Here is a 22,732-nt window from a genome sequence, read left to right as displayed (position 1 = left end):
CATCCAGCATATATCTCACTAATATTCAGGAAAAGGCCTGAGAATCGGAGCCTACAGGTAGTCCTATCATGGACTGAACAGTCAACATAGTGTTACAGCTCCATGCTCCAGTCATAGGCCAAAAACCCAAATCCTAAATAGTAATTTATCTTAATTTTTTTGTTTTTCAAACTTTTTTAAAATTTATATCCAGTGCAACTTAAATATTTAAAATCTTATTTCTAACTTATTCAAAATGCATAACTCCTTTGGTTAGAAAAGCAGTTGACAGCTGATTACCGGTACTTATCTTTAAACATTATCCGTTGTTATTTGATCGTTCATTTAGCTTGTATACTGCCTGTGTAATGCCTGTGCCGACGCGGCCAGCGTTTCGTGGACTTTCTTATAAATCCACTGCGTCAGGGCCAGTAGCAAAAAAAATCATCAAGGCATCTAAAACAGAATAAAATAATTAATACCATATCAAAATCTACGTTTAAACCTTAAGCAAACTTACTCACTGCTGAATTCTCGACTGCCAAACTTTCTCTCTATTAAAAACTTGTAATGATTATCTATGGGACTATATAAACAATGGATGTTTAATACTGAGACTAAAACTTAACTTGTCTTTCCTTTAATTCGAATGTTAACGTGACACTACGTGAACACGCGACAAAACACGTCGATGTAAGAGTACAAATTAAATGCTGCCGCCATCTTGCCGCTGTTTGAGAAATTTTTTGCTACTGGCCCTGAAGCAGTGGATTTATAAGAAAGTCCACAAAACGCTGGCCGCGTCGGCACAGGCATTACACAGGCAGTATACAAGCTAAATGAACGATCAAATAACAACGGAAAATGTTTAAAGATAAGTCATCAGCTGTCAACTGCTTTTCTAACCAAAGGAGTTTTGCATTTTGAATAAGTTAGACATAAGATTTTAAATATTTTTTTTTTTATTATTTGTTTATAGAGTTTTACAATATTTCCAAGCTTATACATCTTGTACAGTAAAGTGAGATCAAACAACATATTAAAAATTCCAAAATTAACATTTACTACAAGGAAATACTAAACTAGTTAATCTCACACTAGTCCTCAATATTATTGGATCCATAATTAAGAGTAGAACATATATAATTCAAATTAATTAAATAAGAAAAAATTCCTTATCTGGCTAAAGTGCAGGGAGCTAACTTTCCATGGACGTTCTTATGGTGTTATTCCTTTTTCTAGACGTTTCACTGAGAGAAAACTAATCAGTTGAGATGGCTCTGTAAATATATACTTCAATGATAAATATCTAACTACACATTTACATGTGTATCTCAAAAAGAAAATACCCCCTATTTGAGTCACTCCAGGTTTTAGAATTAAAAATTCTTTCCTTCTTTTTTGAGTCTCTCTAGAGACATCAGGGAAAATCTGAATATGCTGCCCCAGGAAGTCTTTGGATCTATTTTTAAAAAAAAGTTTTAATATCCAATCCTTGTCTGGAGCCAAGGCAACAGACAACAAGAGAGTAGCTGGCACAGCCAGTTCTCTATCTGATTGTTCCAGTATTGCCGAAATGTCCAGTGACCTCTCCCAGGGTTCTATATAGGATTTGGGTTTTTGGCCTATGACTGGAGCATGGAGCTGTAACACTATGTTGACTGTTCAGTCCATGATAGGACTACCCGTAGGCTCCGATTCTCAGGCCTTTTCCTGAATATTAGTGAGATATATGCTGGATGCATCTCCTACATTGAGTGGTATATGATATTGAAATCATATCATATGTATTATTGTTTTAATAATTAAGATAAGAAGGGGAGAAAATGATTGTTTAATGTAATAATTATATAGTTAATAGTTTTGTTTATGCAGTTTCTATGATTTACCATTTGTATTGCACTATCAAAGTTTAAAAATCAATAAAGATTTACAAAAAAAAAAAAAAAAAGCGAATCCTATTTTAATATGTTTCGTGTTTCCATTCATAAACGTATGATTTCATTTTCTTAGGTAGTCCCCCTGCGACTGGCACTGGAACTTTGCTAATCAGCCTAGAAGATGTCAACGACAACATGCCTTTCATTTTTCCGACACTGGCGAAAATCTGCGAAGAGTCCAAAAATTTTGAGGTGGTCACTGTGGGAGCAGCAGATAAAGACCTCCATCCCAATGCCGAGCCGTTCAAATTTGAACTGAGCAAGCAGGCCGGATCTGATAAAATCTGGAAGATAAACACGATCAATGGTAAGTTCTCTCACGGGGACGCTTTCACTGGTCCTCCATCTTTGCACTTATTGGGGCATGCTGTATATTACAGTAAACCAGTGTCTCTCAAACTGTGTGCCACAGCACAGTGGTATGCCCTGACAGTGGCGTAGCAAGGGTGAGTGGCGCCCAGGGCGGTGGTGCCCCTCCCCCGCCCTCCTTTCTCTCCCTCCCGACCCCCACCCCGCCATGCATGCACCCCCCCTTCCTCTCCCCCATACCTCTTTAATTTTCCAGGCGCGGAGCAGCATCACGAACTTGCTGTCCGCGTTGTGTCAGCTCTCCCTCAAGACGTCACTTCCTAGGGGCGGGACCCGGAAGTGATGTCAGAGAGAGCCGACACTGACACGGCCAGCAGGTTTGTGATACTGCTCGCGCCGGGAACATTAAAGAGGTGCGGGGGGAAGAAAGGGGCACACACGCACGGCAGGAGGGGGGCAGAGAGGAGGACGGTTGCCGGTGCCCCCACCAAGATGGCGCCCGCGGCGGACACCGCTGTGCCCCAAAGGGATTCTGGGTGTGCCGTGAGAGATTCCAGGATTTTACTTTATTTTTTAAAAATTTCCTTCATAAGTATACACTTCCCCCTCCACATTCACGGTGATAGGGGAACAGCATGGCAGCGAATACAGAAAAACCGCAAATAACTTTTCGTATGGCAAGTGTATCAATTTGCCCCGCACAACGCTGGGAACAGCGATTTCCTGTGACGTCAATTTGGGGGCGGAGCCTGGGAACAAAAAAACCGCGAATAACCCAAACCCCGCTTAACAAAACCGCGAATGCGGAGGGGGAAGTGTACACTAGAATAGATGACATGTACATCACGTATACAAGTGAACTTGGATTTTCTGCGCTGACAGAAATTTAAATCGAAAAAAAATAAAAGAACGGCGGGTGGTGGATGGTGAAACGTGTGTTTGCTTGTTGGCCATCGCGTAGTGTTTTCAATTAGTTTGCCCTCAGAATCAAGTTCATCCATTACATGACTATCATCTACTTTAACCACCCCACCACCCCCCTTCCTTTGACTAACCCTCGGCAGAGATTTCTACCGTGGCCTGGACTGCTCCAATACTCTTAGGAATTCTACGAACGTCAGCGCATTTAGTGCTCTGGGCCACAGTAGAACCTCAACCGCAGCTTAGTGAAAGGGGGTGGGGAAGTGGAGGTTAGTTTCACCGTTGTTACAATTACCCATACGTAGCTTAACCCTTTCAGGACCAAGGGACATATTTGTCCCATAACTTTAAAATCCTATAAATTTTGATTGGGATAGTCTACAGTTCTAAATTTGATATGTACGGATTCCATATGATACTGCCTTTATGTAAACAAACTGGTTCCGACATTCATTCATTAGCGTCGTTGCTAGATTGACGAGAAGATTCACTTGCCACACTGTCCATAAGCCAGAAGTGTGATTTTTTTTTTAATTAAAATTATGATATTTCACAAAAAAAATCAATTTTTTGGCATCTGCAAGCCCTTTTTACCATAAAAATGTCGTCAAAACCACAAAAATTGGCCTACGATCCTTATGGTCCTGAAAGGGTTAAAGAACTTTACATAAATAACTCTCAAATGTAATTTCTTGTTGGTTTTGCAATTTTATAATTTCAATTATCATGTGTCATGAAAAACCCTTGCTCCGTTTAGTGTCCAGAGCTAATTTGAGACACACAGCCGTAATCGTTAAGCGCTACTTCCACGCCCAATATTTAGTTGGCAATGCGTTCTAATGGATACACGGTGCCACATTAAGGCAGAAACGGTAGATCCGTGGGGAAACTCATTTATAGAATTGCGCCCTAGTGTTTCTGCGCAGATCTGCAAAAGGAGCATGGCCACCGGAGTGGCATGGGTGAATCAAAGGTTGGATTTCCAGATTTTCCCGAAGGAAAATCCGGACCCATGGCCACGCGCACAGACCCACCCGGTTCTGTCCCGTTCTGACTGCGTCACGCCCCGTTCCGCCCCTAGCCCCACCCCTAGATGGCATCCACGCGTGACACAATGCCCCCCTTCCTACCTGATTTTTACAGGAAGCTTTTCAAAACCCGGGCAAAGTGCCAGGTTTTGTAAAGCCGTCCGGAACCCCGTGTCAAAACCTGCTTGTCAAAGCAGCTCCTGATTGGATAAGGCCCGACTTAGTGCAGGAAGAGGCGGTCGGAGCGTTCTGCGAGTGATTTCCTTCACTCGCGGCGCTCCAGCTGCTCTCTCCCGCTGCCCTCTCCTTGTCAGAAAATACCGCGAATGACCAGGACCGCGAACCACCGACCGCGAACGACTGGGGGAACACTGTACTAAAGTTTGAACACCATTTACTGAACAGGGCCCTTAATCTTTACCTCTTCCTTTCCATAACCTGTCTACATTTCCTCACGTTTTATCAATTTTGGGTCTATTTACTAAGCTCATTAATGTGGCGTGGTGGCAGTTAACAAGTTAATGGTTATGGCCAGATATTAAACTGCACCGAACAGATCAGACACAATGGGCTCCTTTTACTAAGGTGCGCTAGCGTTTTTAGCGCATGCAGGAAATTACCGTGCGCTACGCTTCTAGAACTCAATACTGGCGTTAAGGTCTAGCACACGCGGCAATATAGTACGCGCTATTCTGCGCGTTAAAGCCCTAACGCAGCTTAGTAAAAGGAGCCCAATATTTCATAAAGTATGCAAAGTAACTCATTAATTTGTAAAAGTTGTATTTCCCTTTGACTGTGAATTGCTAACTTTCATTCAGGAAAATTGGCTGCAATTTTAGCAGCTGACGCTCCCAGGGACAGTCTTAAAGGCGCTGCCCCCACTCATTATACCAAATTCCAAATTTCCGGTGGTCTAGTGCAGTGGTTCCCAACCCTGTCCTGGAGGAACACCAGGCCAATTGGGTTTTCAGGCTAGCCCTAATGAATATGCATGAAGCAAATTTGCATGCCTATCACTTCCATCATATGCAAATCTCTCTCATGCATATTCATTAGGGCTAGCCTGAAAACCCGATTGGCCTGGTGTTCCTCCAGGACAGGGTTGGGAATCACTGGTCTAGTGGCACCCCTCGGCTTGTGTGAAAGGGCTCCCTCATGTGGCAGAACCTCAGATTCCCGGTTGACTAGTAAACCAAGACTTTGCCTCCAGTCTTGGTTCAACACTAAAAGAGCTGGCATTAGTTATACTGGGAGGGGGCCCCACAGCCCCCTTTCAAGTTATACTTCCTTCTCTTTAAAGTAAGTTTGGGATCTCTTGTAGTACAGGGCTCGGAGCAATTGCTGTGGTTACCACACCGTAACCCCAACCCTGTATTCAAGGAGGTAATTTTATGAAAGATACAAACAACCAATAAGCCTCTTATACTGACTGATGTAAAAGGACAAGACATGAGACACAGCAGCAGCAAAGCAGTGCTGCCCGATTCAAGGAACAATTTTTAGATTCAATTCAGCCTATTGAATCGATTTTTCGATTGAATTTGATTTTCCTGCCCAGTTGGGGGGGGGGGGGGGTTCAAACGTCCTGACGGGTTTATTTTGTAGCCTCATCACCCACCCCCTTTGCCCTCTCCTACACACGCTGGCGCTGTGGTGTAAACAAAACAAACAAACAAAAAAGACTTCTTCTCTCTCTTTTAGGTCATAGTTCACGCTCGATGTCTAACACCAGCTCTGGCAAGATTCACATTTCAAATCTGACGTATTGTAATCACAAAACAGAAAATACAATTATTTTTTCTACCTTTTCTTGTCTGGTCATTATTCAATACATAGTGGTCCCAGGCTCTGGTTTCTATTTGTCTTCTAACTCGCTTGCCAGGGTCTCCTGCCCATTTGATGTTTTCTTCTTTCTCCATGTTCACCATCCGTCCTCCATCTTTGTCCTCCCCTTCCCTCCTTCAGAGGTCTGGCATCTTTCCTTTTTTTCGTCTCCATCCCCGCAGTCCAGCATTTTCTCTAATGATCACTCCCCGCTCCTCCTCCTCCTCCCCCTCCCCCCCCCCACCTTGTATTCCTCTCCTCCATGGGATCTGATAAGGCAGTACACTTGCACTATTCGGGCCCACTACTGCTTTGCGCCTAAGCAGGACCAGGAAGCAGTAGCAGAGGGAAAGCTTCCAGCCAAGGAAGGCAGCGTCACACTGCCAGCGGCCTGAGGAATGAAAGAGTGGCTGCAGATCCACCATCTCTCCTTTTCTCAACTACCCTTTCATCCAGCATCTCTCCCTTCTTCCCCACCATCCCAGGGTCCACCATGTCTCCCTTTCTCTTCCCAACTACCCTCCTATACAGTATCTCTAGCCCCCCTCCCTCCACAACATCCCTTGGGTCCAACTTATCTCCCTTTCTTTTCCCTCCATCCCATTGTGCACCATCTCTCTCCCTCTCCTCTGTTTTCAGACCCATTATTTCTTCCCCTTCCCCCTCCCCTCAGTCTGGCATATGCTCCTCTCTTTGAACCCCCCTCCCTCCTCTATGTGCTTCTAATAGCTATACCAAGGGGCCCCCAAAGGTTGGCATGTTTCCCCCTTCCCTCCACCATCATCTGGCTTCCCCCTGGCCTCCTGGTCTCACTTTCAAAACTAATTATGGCCTGCAGAGGATCGCCGGTAATGTAGCGATTCTAGCAGACTGCCGTCGGCCTCCGCCGCACTTTCTCTCTGCCGCAGTCCAGCCCCTCCTCTGACATCATGTCATGTTTTAGTCTGGGATAGACTGTAGCAGAGGGAACATGCAGCAGAGGACAATGACAGCCTGCTAGAATTGCGACTTCACCGGCGATCCTCTGCAGGGTGTAATAAGTTTTGAAGGTGAGACTGAGAGGCCAGGGGGAAGCCGCACGACGGTGGAGAGAAGAGAATAACATGCCAGTTTTCGGGAAGCCCCCTAAAGCCACAGAGCCGAGGGTGCCCATAGCACTATTGCTTATGTAGCACTTCCTGACTGATCCCCCACCCCCATGCCATGAGTTCTGACATCAGGTCTCCTAAAGCAGGAGCAACCGTGACAGTGGGCGTCCAGCTTAGGACAGGCTTTTCACTCCTGCTTTAGGAAGTTCAAAGGTATGCGGGGAAAAGGTTTGGTCACCGAATCGGCGAGCCCAATTTTTTAAGAAAACAAATAGATTCGAATCGATTCACGGAAGTAAATCACTGAAGTGATTCGAATCGGCGAATCGGGCTGCACTACAGCAGAGGAGCATGGGTAGATTCCACATGTGCAGGTGTGTGTTATGAAATATCTTTATCTATGCACTCGTGCGCATAAAGTACGAGGGTAGTTTGAAAAGTTTGGTAAATTTCCATGAGATGGCGCCACGGTCCATTAAGTCATTGATGCCGCAGACTTTGACAAAGCCTGTTTTCCCAACGGGATGAAAAAAAACCCTGGAAACTCACTGGACTAAGTGTACAGCTCTTGATGGAGACCACGTTGTTTTGTTTGCTTTTTTCCGAAATTTTCAAACCACCCTCGTACACGTTTTCATTTAAATTGGCTCTTGAGCAACTGGAAGTAATTGTCCATGATATTCTCTGCCACATTTGTTAGCATTTTATAATTACACGTATACACCTATTTGGCTTTATCAAATAGTGCCTCTGTCCAAAAGGATGTCACGCTCAGGTCCACTCACCTGAGCTCTTTACCCTGTTTAAAAAATTAAGCCTGGCTCATCCTAATAGGCAAGATTTCCATAGGGAACAAGAGCAATTCCTTCTTGTTCCTGTTCCGGTGTTGACCTGTTGGAAACAGGTAATCAAAGGGGGTCAAGCACCACCATTTTGCAACCTAAGAATTTGTTTGGGTTTTTTTTTTTTTAAGGATTTTACTTTTTCTTTTTGCAATGGATTCAAGCCTAGTCTTATGTCAGTTTTCTCTGAAGCATTTGTTATAGACCGTACGCCACTGTGTCAATTGGCTTTAGCTGTAATACTTGAGAATTTTCTACAAAGATTCCAGGGTATTCATAAATCATGTACTTCAGAGAAGAGCAATTGAAGTTTGTGTTCTTGTAGTATGGGTTATTTAATGACAACTTGCCTCCATTCTATTGATTCTTCTTACTCAAAACTCTGAAACCTGCTAGAGTCCACCGGTTGATTAATAGCAACCTTCAGCCCTTTTGCCAGGCGTCTGACATTTATAGTAGATGGTCGGCTACTCGGAGACCGGTCCTGAAGCCTGATAGAATCTCACAGAACCCTGGAGTCGTCACATAAATTTCTTCCCCAAATGGATCTGAAACCACCTTAAAACTGAGAAAGTGAATCATCTGTCAGGGGGGGGGTTTCCAGACTCGTTTAAAAACTGGCTTCATGTGCGCACGGGGAAAAAAGTTGATTGTGGAATTTGCAGGGCTCCAGTTAAATCCCACCGTTTTAATGATAATCGTAAAAGAATCTTCCAAACCTGTCTCGCTTTGCTTTGGGCCAGAAATCCAGACGATACGATACTATATTTATTAGGATACTGGCCAGACTTTGGTTATACTAAACTCTAGTGCAGTGTTCTTCAACCTTTTGACACCTATGGACCGGTGGAAATAAAATAATTATTTTGTGGACCGGCACCGGTCCATGGACCGGCAGTTGAAGAACACTGGGCTAAGTCGTGCCCATCTCCACCCAATCTCCCGCCCCCATAATAGTACTAATTGCAACACCATTTTTTCCATCCATTTTTCATATATACACATATACAATATAATCGTATTAACAACACACAATGGTTAACCACAAAATTAAACTACACAAAGCACACAGTATGCTTTTCAACATTCATTCCTACCAGAAAACAGATAACCCCATGCAAATGCAGGTCCAAAAACTAAAAGTACTAATATATACTAACAAACCCTAAGATGCAAGACTCTGCAAGCAGTACAACCCCAGAGGAAAAGAAACAAATGCATTTCTTCCTGAACAGACAAATCAATCACTAAAAAAAAAAAAAATAATAAAAGCATTTCCCCTACTGTTGTTGTCTCTCTCCCTCCATGTGCCTTGCCTTCTGGCCTGCCCCCTGGTGTTAGCTTCAGGTCGGTCCACGGTGCGATCAACGCAGGGTCTTCGTGCTGGCTCCCTGAGTGCTGCATTGCACAAAGCTGTGGGACGTGGCTCCTCGCGCATGTCCTGTGCCTCATCTGGAAGCCTTCCCTCTTACGTTGCGACATCGGAGAGAAGGCTTCCGGGTCAGGCGCAGACCGCAGGTAGGAGCCTTTTCCCGTGGCTTTGTGCACTGCAGCACTCAGGGAGCCGGCCCAAAGATGCCGCATTGATTGTACCGAGGACCCGCAGCGTCGGAAAAATCTCTTGGGCCCGATGGAGGTGCCAGCCCTGTGGATCGGCAGAAAATTTCTGCGGACCGGCGGTTGAAGACCACTGCTCTAGTGCACAGCGAGTAGCTTATGTTGGATACAGTAGTGCAGTGGCTGTATTAGTTCACTTTAAAGGTAATAAACAGAATTAAAACAAAATAAAGGAAAATACAGTGATACCTTTTTATCACATTAACTTGATACATTTTGGCCCTGATTCTATAAACGGTGCCTGATATTAGGAGCCTAAATTGCTGGCATCTGCCAATTTAGGCACCTAATTTACCTCCCCCCCCCACCCACCCACACACTTTTTGCAAAACCGTACAAGAGGTTTTTAACGCCAGCCGGCGCACTGAATATTCTGCGCTGCTCCGAATGTCATAGAGTTCCTATGAGCGTTGGAGCAGCGCAGGGCATTTAATGCGCCGACCGGCGCTAAAAAACCTCTTGTGCGGTTTTGTAAAAGGGAGGGGTTAATTTTTTTTTTTTTTTTTTTATTGGCAGTGTTAATTGAAAGCGCCATTAAAAAACAATTTTTAACTCTTTATTTGGCATTGTTGCTTAGAAGCAACATCTGTCTTCTATGGCTTTTATGGGAGATCTGCATCGCCTAATGCCTGTTACTTGGCACCGTTGCTCTCGTTCAGCATCAAGCTAGGTAAAGCAGCCGTTTTCACCATCTGCCAATGAAAGGGTTAAAAAATTAGCCAGTAGGTGCCTGACTCAGTAGGCGCCTACCACCTTGCAGTAGGCGTCTACAATGAGGTACCTACTGGAGCCTCTATGGAAAGTAGACACGTTTAGGGGCAGAGTTTGAGTGTGGATTGAATTAGGCGCTGGTAGGCATCTACCGTAGGCACCACTACATTAGGCCAAGAAAACCCTGGCTTAATATACTGACGCCTATGATTATGATACTTACGGTCTTCTAAGTTGATTTAAGCATAGGCAACAGAATGAGGGCGGCCAAAGGGGGGCCATGGTCTCCCCAAAAATTGGCTGTCGCCAGTTGGCGCCCGCCCTTTCACCCGTTTCCCGAGGCTGTACTTTAAATGTTCGGGGTAGCCGCCGCACAGCATTGACGAGCAGGCCTGCTCCGGAACCCTTTATTCTACTTCCGGGGTGCAGGCCTGCTCGTTGACGCTGCACGGCGGCCGTCCCGAAGATTAAAAGTAGGGAAGAGGTAGGGGTAAAGGCGGGAGCTGGTGGCGGGCCATGCCGTAGGATTCCACTGGGGCTAGGGCAGAGCTCCAGGCCCCCCCCCACCCCAAACCAAACAGTGTTCCGCTGTCTATGGATGTAGGCACCGCTAGGTGCGAGTCTACAAACGGCACCTACTTTTGGTTGACACGTGGTAGGTGCCTCTTTCCTTGGCGCCTACTGAGTTAGGTACCATTTATAGAACCTGGCCCTTTGCTACAAGCTTTTAGGGGCAGAACCCTCTTCTTCAGGCCAAAGATGACAACATCAAAATATATATAAGTGAAATATGAAAAGCATTCTGATGAAATATGATGGCAAACAAGGATTGGGAGAAGAGTGGCAGGTTGAAACGGGGAGAGTTCAATGGGTGACAAGACAGTATAATTGTTTGATTTCTAAAGTGACAGGAAACCCAGGTCCTTGTTAAGTCCTATCTGGTGGATGTCAAAATATTTCATCATTCTAACTTCAAAGATCGTACCTTCCTCGATTGTTAGCATTCTTTCTAGGTTTGATTTCTGTTTATTGTCTTCTATCGTTCAGCCGGCTACAGAATTCACCAGAAGGTAAACCAAGAGTCTTAGCAGCGTGATTCTCCCACTTCTGTTCTCTCATTCGCCACAGCTGAGGCTCCTGTCTGTGTTTCTTTCCAGGCACCCACGCCCAGGTCATTCTCCTTCAGAACCTGAAGAAAGCCAACTACAACGTTCCGATTCTGGTGACAGATTCCGGGAAACCCCCGCTGACTAACAGCACAGAACTGAAAGTACAGGTCTGCTCGTGTAAAAAAAACAAAATGGACTGCAGCTCAGCCAGTGCACCCCACATCGGCATGGCGCTCCCCCTACTGCTCACATTCTTCAGTTTATTGTGTAAGTGTTTCCAATGTTAAGTATGGATGTTGTGAAAAATATGGAAAAAAATATGCCTCGGTGACCTGTAAAAAATGCGCCAACAGTTGCACGCAGGGACGAATGCGTGCAGAGATGAATGTGCACCACTGCCTGAAGCCCTTCCGTTAGCGCTGTGAGGGGGGGGGACCCTCCGCTACACTGAGAAATACTCGCACTCATGTTCAGGTGGGGTATGGGGGGGAACTCCCCCAATTCACCAAAAAGTCCCACTCTCCTCCCGAACACAAACTCTTCCGATCTGAGGAGCAGTGGGGGGGGGGAATCTCCCCACCCTTAACGTGAGCACGAGTATATCTCAGTGTACTGGGGGGTTCCCCCACACCCCACCTCACAGTGCTAATGGGAACGGTCAGAGCAGCTTCAGGCAGCAAAGTTCATTCTCGTCCCTGCGCACAATTGTCGGCGTGGCTTTGTCGAAGCGCTTTTGTCCTGCGCTCAAACGTCGATGTACCGGCTCTGGCACCATCATGCTTTGCATACAAATGAGCACATACCATATTTTTTGCTCCATGAGATGCACTTTTTCCACCCCCAAAAAGGGGGTGGAAATAAGGGTGCGTCTTATGAAGCGAATACCCCCCTACCTTTTTTTCATTGTCACCCTCCCTTGCTAGACTCGGCTGCCTGTCTGGTCTCAGCAAGCAGTGACAGCTGGTACAGCTCGCGGCTCGACTCCTCTTCTTTCCCTTGAAGGCAGGCAGGCTCTGCCCCCCCCCCCCCCGTTATCTTTTTTTTCATTCTGTCGCCCTCCCTCGCTAGACACGGTTGCCTGGTCCTGGCAAGCAGTGATGGCTGACACGGCTCGCAGCTCGACTCCTCTTCTCGCCTGGTCTCACGTCACTTCTCATGAGGCTGTTTGCGGGAAGCAGCACGGGACCAGGCAGGCAGCAACTGTGTGCCACTCCGCTGCAAGGGAAAAAAAGAGGACTCCAGCCGCGAGCCGTGTCAGCCATCACTGCTTGCCGAGACCAGGCAAGCAGCCGCGTCTAGCGAGGGAGGGTGATAGAATGAAAAAAAAAAGGTAACGGGCGGGCCTGCCTGCCAAATTAAACATAGGGAGCAGTGAGAAGCTGGGCCTGCCTGCCTGCCTGCGGGGAGACCTGGAGGGGGAGGCCTGCTTGCTTGCTTGTTTGCCTGGGGGGGCTGCCAGGAAGGGGGAGGCCTGCCTGGGGGGCTGCCTTTGAGAAGGGAGGCCTGATTGCTTGCCTGGGGGGGCTGCCTGGGAGGGGGGACGCCTGCTTGTTTACTTGCCTGGGGGGGCTGCCTGGGAGGGGTGAGGCCTGCTTCCTTAGGGGGGCTGCCTGGGAGGGGGGAGGCCTGCTTGCTTAGGGGGGATGCCTGGGAGGGGGAGGCCTGCCTTCGAGGGGGAGGCCTGCTTGCTTGCTTGCCTGGGGGGCTGCCTAGGAGGGGGAGGCCTGCTTGCTTAGCGTGGGGGCTGCCTGGGAGGGAGGAGGCCTGCTTGCTTGGGGGGATGCCTGGGAGGGGGAGGCCTGCCTGCCTGGGGGGCTGCCTTCAAGGGGGAGACCTGCTTGTTTGCCTGGGGGGCTGCCTGGGAGGGGGGACGCCTGCTTGTTTACTTGCCTGGGGGGGCTGCCTGGGAGGGGTGAGGCCTGCTTCCTTAGGGGGGCTGCCTGGGAGGGGGGAGGCCTGCTTGCTTAGGGGGGATGCCTGGGAGGGGGAGGCCTGCCTTCGAGGGGGAGGCCTGCTTGCTTGCTTGCCTGGGGGGTTGCCTAGGAGGGGGAGGCCTGCTTGCTTAGCGTGGGGGCTGCCTGGGAGGGAGGAGGCCTGCTTGCTTGGGGGGATGCCTGGGAGGGGGAGGCCTGCCTGCCTGGGGGGCTGCCTTCAAGGGGGAGACCTGCTTGTTTGCCTGGGGGGCTGCCTGGGAGGGGGGAGGCCTGCTTGCTTAGGGGGGGCTGCCTGGGAGGGGGGAGGCCTGCTTGCTTAGGGGGGAAGCCAGGGAGGGGGGACGCCTGCCTGCGTGCCCTGTCCCTACCTGCCAGCCACTAGTCCTGCCTGCCCTGCCCCTGTCTGCCCTGTGCCCTGTTCCGGCCTGCCACTAGACCACCAGAGGGGGGACAGGGTTTAGAGTTTGGCAAGGAGTGTTGGGTTGGGTGCAGAGCCTGGCAGGGGAGAATTTGGTTCAGAATGTTTTTTTTTCTTGTTTTCTTCCTCTAAATCTGGGGTGCGTCTTATGGTGAGGTGCGTCTTATGGAGCGAAAAATACGGTAAGTTTATATAATTATGTCTAAAATCAGGCATTTGGGTGAAAATGAATAAAGAACATTTAAAATGTTCACGTGGGATCTCTCAAAGAGAGAAAGAGATAATGGTTACTGCGGATGGGCAGACTAGATGGGCCATTTGAATGTTTACTTGTAGACCGTTCTGAGCTACTGGGAGGACTGGATAAAAATCTAAATAAATAAATACAAGTACGTATAGTATTTTGCCTTAAAGTTTTTGGGTTGTGGAACGAATCGTCTGAATTTCCATTATTTCCTATGGGGAAATTCGCTTTGATATACGAGTGTTTCGGGTTACAAGCATGGTTTCGGAACGAATTATGCTCACAAACCAAGCTTTTACTGTATATGAACGAGACCAAAGCTGTAAAGCTCTGCGCATCAGAAAATGCCAGAACATTCCATCATGAAGGAAGGATAGCTAATGTGTGTGTTAGGAGGGAGAGAGTACAACTGATGAAGGGAAATTAAATGATTTCTGGTATTCAACCACTGCCTCAAAATTAATTTATCAAGCTGAGACTGAAAGGCCTCAGGTGTGTTGCACATTATCAGACTAATGCTAGCTTGGCAACTGTAAATAAGCCCCACAGCTATCCTTGATTTTAACTTTCTATTCATTTTCCCTACACTTATGGTTTCAATTAAAACTCCTAGATCTCCCTATTGGGAATGCATCCAAAGGGCTCCTATTTTCCATTGTACATTAAAATGCAAATGTAAGGTTTGTGATGAGACATTTTGGCACGCCGAGTTATTTTTCTACCTTGAAGAAACAACAGATACCATCGCAATAAAATCAAATAAAGAAATAATTCCTAGGGCATTTAGTGCTAATCTCCTTGTTTGCTGTTCAGATAAATACGAACAGTAGAACGCATAAAAGCCTGTTTAATGTAACTTATACCCCTCAATTTTACATAGTAACATAGTAGATGATGGCAGATAAAGACCCAAAATGGTCCATCCAGTCTGCCCAACCTGATTCAATTTAAATTTAATTTTTTTTTATTCTTTATTGATTTTTAATCAAAAACAGTGTCATACAAATGAAAGAACAAAAGATATTCCACATATTCCACTATTATCTATACAGGTAACATAAATATCATTTTTTAAATTTTTTTCTTCTTAGCTATTTCTGGGCAAGAATCCAAAGCTCTACCCGGTACTGTGCTTGGGTTCCAACTGCCGAAATCTCCGTTAAAACCTACTCCAGCCCACCTACACCCTCCCAACCATTGAAGCCCTCCCCAGCCCATCCCCCACCAAACGTCCATACACAGACACAGACCGTGCAAGTCTGCCCAGTACTGGCCTTAGTTCAATTTTTAATCTTATTTTCTGATTCTAAATCCTCTGTGTTCATCCCACGCTTCTTTGAACTCAGTCACGGTTTTACTCTCCACCACCTCTCTCGGGAGCGCATTCCAGGCATCCACCACCCTCTCTGTAAAGTAGAAACAATTAAGATTCCACTTGTAGCCCCGCACCACTCGACAGGGCTCCAGCCAGCTCCTCGGGTCGGTGGGGGTTGGGGGGGCTTGCCCGCCCGCACCAGGGCTCCCAAAAAGATGATTTTCAGCTTCCTTCCCAGTCACTCAGATCACTCACGAACTCACTCGAGCTGGCCGTATGAATCCAGTAGGCCGGAAGACTGCTGTTCCCTCAGCCCTTCCCTCCTCCTGGATACAAGAGAACAGGCAGGGGCCGAGAGGTAACTGGAATGAATTCAATGGTTTATTTAACTTGACTGTAGTGGTTCATAGAAACTATGGGCTCCTTTTACGAAACCGCATTAGCGGTTTGACACACGTAATAGCGCACGATAAACTACCAGTTGCGCTAAACGATAACGCCAGCATTGAGCTGGCGTTAGTTCTAGCCGCATAGTGCGGGTTTAGTACAGGAAGAGGCGGTCGGAGCATACAGAGAGTGATTTCCTTCACTCGCCGGCACTCCAGCTGCCCTTTCCTACCTGGTCATTCATGGAATGACCGGGACCGCGAACCGCCGACCGTGAATTCGCGGGGGAGCACTGTATATATTTTTTGATTTTCTGGACATTTTTGTGCTGATACTGTGTAATTTTTGAAATGTGACTACACATAGAGATTAGAAAACTGAAGATATTTTCCCTTAAAAGGAGGGGATACCATGTATATATGATTTCACTAAATTTGGGGGGATGGTGATTTTTCACTTATAATTTTCACTTTAAGGAACGGACATTATGATGTACGGGGTGAACTCATTTAGATCATAGGGTTTGTTCCCATATTATTTGTCAGCCCGGGGGATCTTACAGAAAATTCTGTTCCCCGGTACTGAGGTCTGTTCTTTAAATTTCTAAGTTTGATTTGGATAGTTATATTATATGTACCATATTACATTGCATCAGCCTTTTTGTAGTGGGTTTTATCTACGGTGAGAGATTTTTTTTTTTTACCCTCTCCATAGTGATTGCTGAATTATTTTTTGGTATTTTACATTCAAGGTTTTGGCAGTCTTACGTTTTTGCTTTTTTTGCCTTTGTGTTTCAAGTGATGAAGACATCAAGGGAGCTGTGATGTCATAGTTTGAAGGTCAAACAGAAGAATTCTTTTCAAAGGGGTTAAAGTCATTGCAGGAAAAGTGGATGGAGCTATCAGGGAAATATACTGAAAAATAAAGTACAAGTTTTTTTTGAAAACTTTCTTTCCTGCCGAGGTAGCTAAATTATTGAACGCCCTTCGTATGTAAACCTAGCAAGACACACTTTACCAAGTTGTTCCATATCCGGTCGCTGAACGTGAGAAGGGGAAAGCGGCAATTTGTCATGCTTTAAGGCCCAGATTCTGTTAATAAGCGCCCACATCGGTCAGCGCCTTCAAAAACGGTCACGGTACCAATCACACTTAAGCACCATTAATAGAATTTCAGGTTACATTCAACATAGGTGATTGTCATGTTGGCCAGGATTTTACGCCTGTGTTTGATGAGAATTACATCTACAAACCGCACCTACTGTCACTTTAGACACCATAAGGCACCTCTGCAAATGCGATTCTGGCGTCCTTTTTTTGGTAGGCGCCTAAGGGGTCAACGTTATTGGGAAACAAGTTTTTGTTAATATTATTTATATCAACAGGGTCCATCAAAGAGGAGCAGTAATCAGGATTGAGATCGCCAGATGCTACAAAGTTTCAGCTTTTACCACACATCTGTGCCGATCCGATTCCGATCCATGCACGTAAATGAGGGGAACGGCATGCAAAGTAGGCAGGGACGCAATTCACTAAAGAATTCTTTGAAACCGACTGGGCTGTGGCCGATCAACACAAGAAGCGACTGCTGGGGACCAGTCGCAAACGTCCTTTCAGACTGTCCTCGGCCTGAAATCCCAGCCCTGTAGCCCATCTCTGCCGCTCTGCTCTTTCTGCCCCTTCCAGCCGAGCCCTGCTCTTGCCGCCCCGACTCTCCTGCTCTCTGCCGCCATTCCCCGCAGTGCAGCCCCACTTTAAAACCACGGGCTCACACTGCGGGGAATGGCGGCAGAGAGCAGGAGAGTCAAAAATTGCCTGCTTTTAAGAGGCTGCCACTGCCGCAAGCACTCAAGATGAGTTTGACTTCCTTGGCGTTTCCGGTATATTTTCTGGTGCTGGGGAAGGCCAAACACACAGCTCTGCTCCCTCGCCCCCTCATCTCTCTAGCTGGTTTTGCTCTGCGGGGCAAAATATTAGGGCGATGAGCCCTCTGACACACCCTATCTCTCAGCCTAACAGCCAGCCTTTTAAATTAAAGTTGCCATCCTTCTACAAAAAGTTGTGTTTTCACTACTTTCACGAAAAGGGAAGGGGAAGAGGCTGCTGCCTCCGGGGATCGCCCTTCCCTGGGAGAGCAGGAGAGTCAGGGTATGTAAAAAAAAAAAATAAAGAAAAACCAGACACAAAACGCATGCGTAGACCATCTGCAGGGAAAGCAGATGGTCTGCGCATACGTCAGGATCACACACTAGCGATCCGTTTGGTCAGAGGGGGGCATTCCTCCGATCACCTTCATTTGAATTTTTTGATGTTGTGAATTGGTCGGGCCTGCTGGGATCGGCCACGTTTCGGGCACGGAAATAAAGTAAGTGAATCTAGCCCTAAGATAAGTACTAAAAACTCTCTTTGGCGTTTATTTATTTTCCTGGCGGTACGGGACTTACAAAGTGCTGTGATTGGTCCCATTGCTACCTTTTGCTCAAACCTATTGAGCCCATGGCTATGGTCTGAGCACTTTATGCACCAATTTTCAAAGAATTCTTGTTACTATTTTTTTAGTTAAAGCGCTGTTGTTTATTGTTTCTGTGATCTAGAGTTCAATTACATTTTTTTAATGCCATTTCAATTGTTTTTTTTAAACGACGCAGTCAATTACTGTGCCATTTCGGTTCATAGACAACCCCGCGAAAGATAAAGGCGCGCGCCGACAACTGAGCGCAAGACGGAGGCGCGCGCCAAAGAAAATTACAGTTTTTAGGGGCTCCGACGGGGGGTTTTGTTGGGGAGCCCCCCCCAGTTTACTTAATAGAGATGGCGCCGGCGTTATGAGGGGTTTGGGGGGTTGTAACCCTCCACATTTTACTGTAAACTTAACTTTTTCCCTAAAAACAGGGAAAAAGTGAAGTTTTCAGTAAAATGTGGGGGTTACAACCCCCCAAACCCCCCCACAACGCGGCGCAATCTCTATTAAGTAAAGTGAGGGGGTTACCCCCCACGCCCCCCCCCTTCGGAGCCCTAAAAATAGTAATTTTCTGTGGCGCGCGCCTCCACACTGCGCTCAATTGTCTGCGCGTGCCTTTGACCTGACACCTGCCAATTCACACCAATTATAACAATTAAATTAGGCAGCAGTGTGGCGCCTACCACCGCCTAACTTACCCTCCCCCCTCTTTTACAAAACCGTAGCACGTATTTTTTAGAGCTGGCCTTGGCGTTAACAGCTCCAACGCTAAAAACCACCCTATGGTTTTGTAAAAGGGGGAGTTACAGCGCCATTTAGAGAATATGGGCCTAAGTGTGCCCTTTACAACTTATTGTTTTGAAATTTATTTTATGAGTTAGTGCATATGGAGCACAGAAGTGTCTATATCCGTGCAGTCTATGCTGTTTGCCCATTTTTCATTCTTGTACATGTACAATTCATATGAAAAATTATTTCTTAGTAAATGTTTTATCTTGGGGAAGAAATGTATCTTGTGTTGCTGGCTGTCTTCTGAACCACCTTCATTCTGGTATTGGAGGAATCGCCTCCATGAACTTATGGGTTGGGAGGCCCGTTTGGCACGTTCTTCCCGACGCCGGAGCAGAGACTTTGTTCACACTTGGACTCCATATTTGAACATTTTGCCTCCTGAGAGTCGTAGCCGGGTCTTGAATAGACTCCACCTCTGAAACTTTGCTTCTAGATGTCTCTGCTTTTCCCTGCTTACGAGTGTTTCTGTCTCTGTGGGGGTATGGGGAGGGGTGGGTGGGGGGTAGGGTTTTCTTTGTTGGGGGGGGGGTCGGGTAGGTCCGGGGAGAACATAAGAGTCCAGTCCTCCGCGGGTGTTTGCTGAAAATGTATACCATGGTTATTATTGTAGTTGTACTTACTGTTGCTTAATAAAATAGATTAAACATAAAATATTTGGTAGAAGTGTAAACGATATTTAAGCAAGATGCTTAAATGTATAGTTTGCAATGCTTTCTCATATTGCCTTAATAAACCTCCAATCATTTTGTATATTGGAGATTATACTGTATAAACATAAGTGACTAATAGTTTGGGCCTGCATTTTTCTTTCTGTGTTTCTTTTGCGTAGATGTGTGCTTTTGTTTTGACTGATGAGACTGTCTCCCTTGATGGCTTCGATAGCAGGCGATGAAAAGAACAGTCATTTTGAGAAAAAGACGCACGCTTATTGATCTAGAAGCCATCTCCAGTAATGACAGTAATTTTGTAGACAAATGATTGCTCATAATGAAGCAAATTATTTAAAATAACATTGTCGTGTTTTTCAGTGGCCCGAGAAACAGAAGGGGGCTCTTGAGAGCCCCATCCGAAGACTACTTATTCAATTTAAAGGAAAAGATGCAAGGAAACACCTGAAGCTTGCACACCAAAGCCCAAAGGAATATATATGTATTTAGTAAATGCTATGCCTAGAGTTTTAAAATATATGCTAACCACTGCAGCCCACTACTGACCCAATTATATATCGGTTTGGCCTTTTTATGGCTTCCTGCATGAATGCACTCCACAAGAGACAGGAAAATTCAACCCTGTGCAAAGCAGAACAGAACAAAAAACAAGCGGGAAAGGGACTGTACACATCAACCTTTGGGGCAATAACAATTTATTAAAAAACATATCACCTATATATATAGATAGATAGATAGAACACCAAGCCTTAATTACATTAATGGAGCCAGGCTGACATACGGAGCAATTCCGAAAAGCAATTAAAACCGTACTGACAAATTCATCTCCTAAACAGAAGCCTCACCACTTACAAAGTTATATTTTCCCTCTGTCAATTTCTGTATAATATGCTGTTCCCTTGAGTTGTACCCATGAGACTTAAATCACATACTTAAGATTCATTTTTCCATCAATTACTTCTTGTAAATAAGTTGTACCCTCACTACTTGCATCCTGTAATTCGCAAACTGTCCAGTTTTATTCTGTAAATCGCTTATCCAGTAATTTGCTTTTTTATGTAATCCGCCTTTTTTATGTAATCCGCCTTATACTGTAACTCGTTTTACTCTAATTTGCTTCATCCCGCTATTCGCCTTATTGTCCAGCTCTATCCTAAAATTCGCAGATTGTCCAGCATTATTCCTTGGATTGCATACATGAGACCTAAATTACATACTTAAGATTCATATTTTCCTTTTAACTATTTCTTGTTAATAAGTTGTACCCTCACTACTTGCATTCTGTAATTCACTGACTGTCCAGTTTTATTGTGTAATTCGCTTTATCCAGTATTTCGCTTTATTCTGTAATCCACTTTATTCTGGAACTCGCTTTATTCTGTAATTCGCTTCATTCTGCAATTCGCCTTATTGTCCAGCTCTATTCCTTGGGTTGCATACATGAGATCTATACCACATACTTAAGATTCATATTTTCCTTTTATCTATTTCTTATGTAATAAGTTGTACCCTCACTTCTTGCATTCTGTAGTTTGCTGATTGTCCAGCCTTCTTCGATGTGAACCGCTTAGAAATCATTCGACTGTGGCAGTATAGAAGAATAAAGTTATTATTATTATTATTATATAGAGTCCTTTCACTTATATCTTTGAACCCAACACGGTCTGTGTTTCGGCTTCCACTAGAAAGCTTTCCTCAGGGGTAGACTTGTGATCCAGTAGATGGCACTGCTGCATAAGAAGACTGGCAACGTCGTAACTGAAAACCCCAAAAAAGGTTTTTCAGTTAGGACGCTGCCAGTCTTCTTATGCAGCGTTTAGATTGAGCCATTTAGTGCAGTTTTACAAGCCTGAGCCATTCCTTTACATATATTATATCAGCACCATCTACAGGATCATGTCTGCCCCTGAGGAAGGCTTTCTAGTAAAAGCTGAAACACGGACCGTGTTGGATCCAAAGATATAAATGATGCTCCTGTACAGGTCGTTGGTGAGGCCCCACTTGGAGTATTGTGTTCAGTTTTAGAGACCGTATCTGGCAAAGGACGTAAGAAGATTTGAAGCGGTTCAGAGGAGGGCAACGAAAATGATAGGAGGCTTGCACCAGAAGACGTATGAGGAGAGACTGGAAGCCCTGAATATGTATACCCTAGAGGAAAGGAGAGACAGGGGAGATATGATTCGGACGTTCAAATACTTGAAGGGTATTAACGTAGAACATAATCTTTTCCAGAGAAAGGAAAATGGTAAAACCAGAGGACATAATTTGAGGTTGAGGGGTGGTAGATTCAAAGGCAATGTAAGGAAATTCTATTTTACAGAGAGGGTAGTGGATGCCTGGAATGGGCTCCCGAGAGAGGTGGTGGAGAGGAAAGAAAACGGTGACGGAGTTCAAAGAAGCATGGGATGAACACAGAGGATCTAGAATCAGAAAATAATAGTAAATATTGAACTAAGGCCAGTACTGGTCAGACTTGCACGGTCTGTGTCTGTATATGGCCATTTGGGGGAGGATGGGCTGGGGAGGGCTTCAATGGCTGGGCGGGTGTAGATGGGTTGGAGTAGGTTTTGACAGAGATTTCGGCAGTTGGAACCCAAGCACAGTCCCGGGTAAAGCTTTGGATTCTTGCCCAGAAATAGCTAAAGTTAAATTGAGTCAGGTTGGGCAGACTGGATGAACCATTCGGGTCTTTATCTGCCGTCATCTACTATGTTACTATGTTTTAAAGATTATTTTTAATAAACTGTTATTGCCCTAAAGGTTAATGTTTTATAGTCCCTTCTCACATGTTTTTTGTTCTTTCCTGCATGAATGTTCCATACTACATATTATACCTAACGGTGATAGAGAATACCAATGACAGACTTAACATTGGTTCCCAAACCCTTATGAAGGGACATTATGGGCTAGATTCAGTAAGCAACACCTAGAGTTAGGCACCAAAACGATCCACGCTCAACTCCTGTCGTATTCTATAAAGGGAGCTCAGCATGGAGCGCTCTTTATAAGCCGCTGGTTTATTACGGGTTTTGTGCCTGCTGAAACTCTGGTGTAAATGCTGGTGCCCATAGGATCCAGCTCTGTGGGTTTCTGAGCACTAGCGCTGCCCGATTCAGGGTAAAAAAAATTTCGATATAATTCGATTT

General features: G+C 45.6%; 1 protein-coding gene across 2 annotated transcripts in view; it reads left to right on the top strand.

Moving 5' to 3' along the window:
• Positions 1–22,732, top strand: part of CDH13 (cadherin 13) — a 1,218,549-nt gene that overhangs the window by 1,188,691 nt on the left and 7,126 nt on the right. For both annotated transcript variants that reach the window (XM_033942565.1, XM_033942566.1), the window contains 2 exons: positions 1,993–2,226; positions 11,417–11,635. In XM_033942565.1, coding sequence (XP_033798456.1) covers positions 1,993–2,226; positions 11,417–11,635 — 453 coding nt within the window. The remainder of the gene's footprint in view (positions 1–1,992; positions 2,227–11,416; positions 11,636–22,732) is intronic.

This window comes from Geotrypetes seraphini, chromosome 4 (assembly GCF_902459505.1).
Source record: "Geotrypetes seraphini chromosome 4, aGeoSer1.1, whole genome shotgun sequence".
NCBI lineage: Eukaryota > Metazoa > Chordata > Amphibia > Gymnophiona > Dermophiidae > Geotrypetes > Geotrypetes seraphini.
This window is presented reverse-complemented; position numbering and strand designations above follow the sequence as displayed.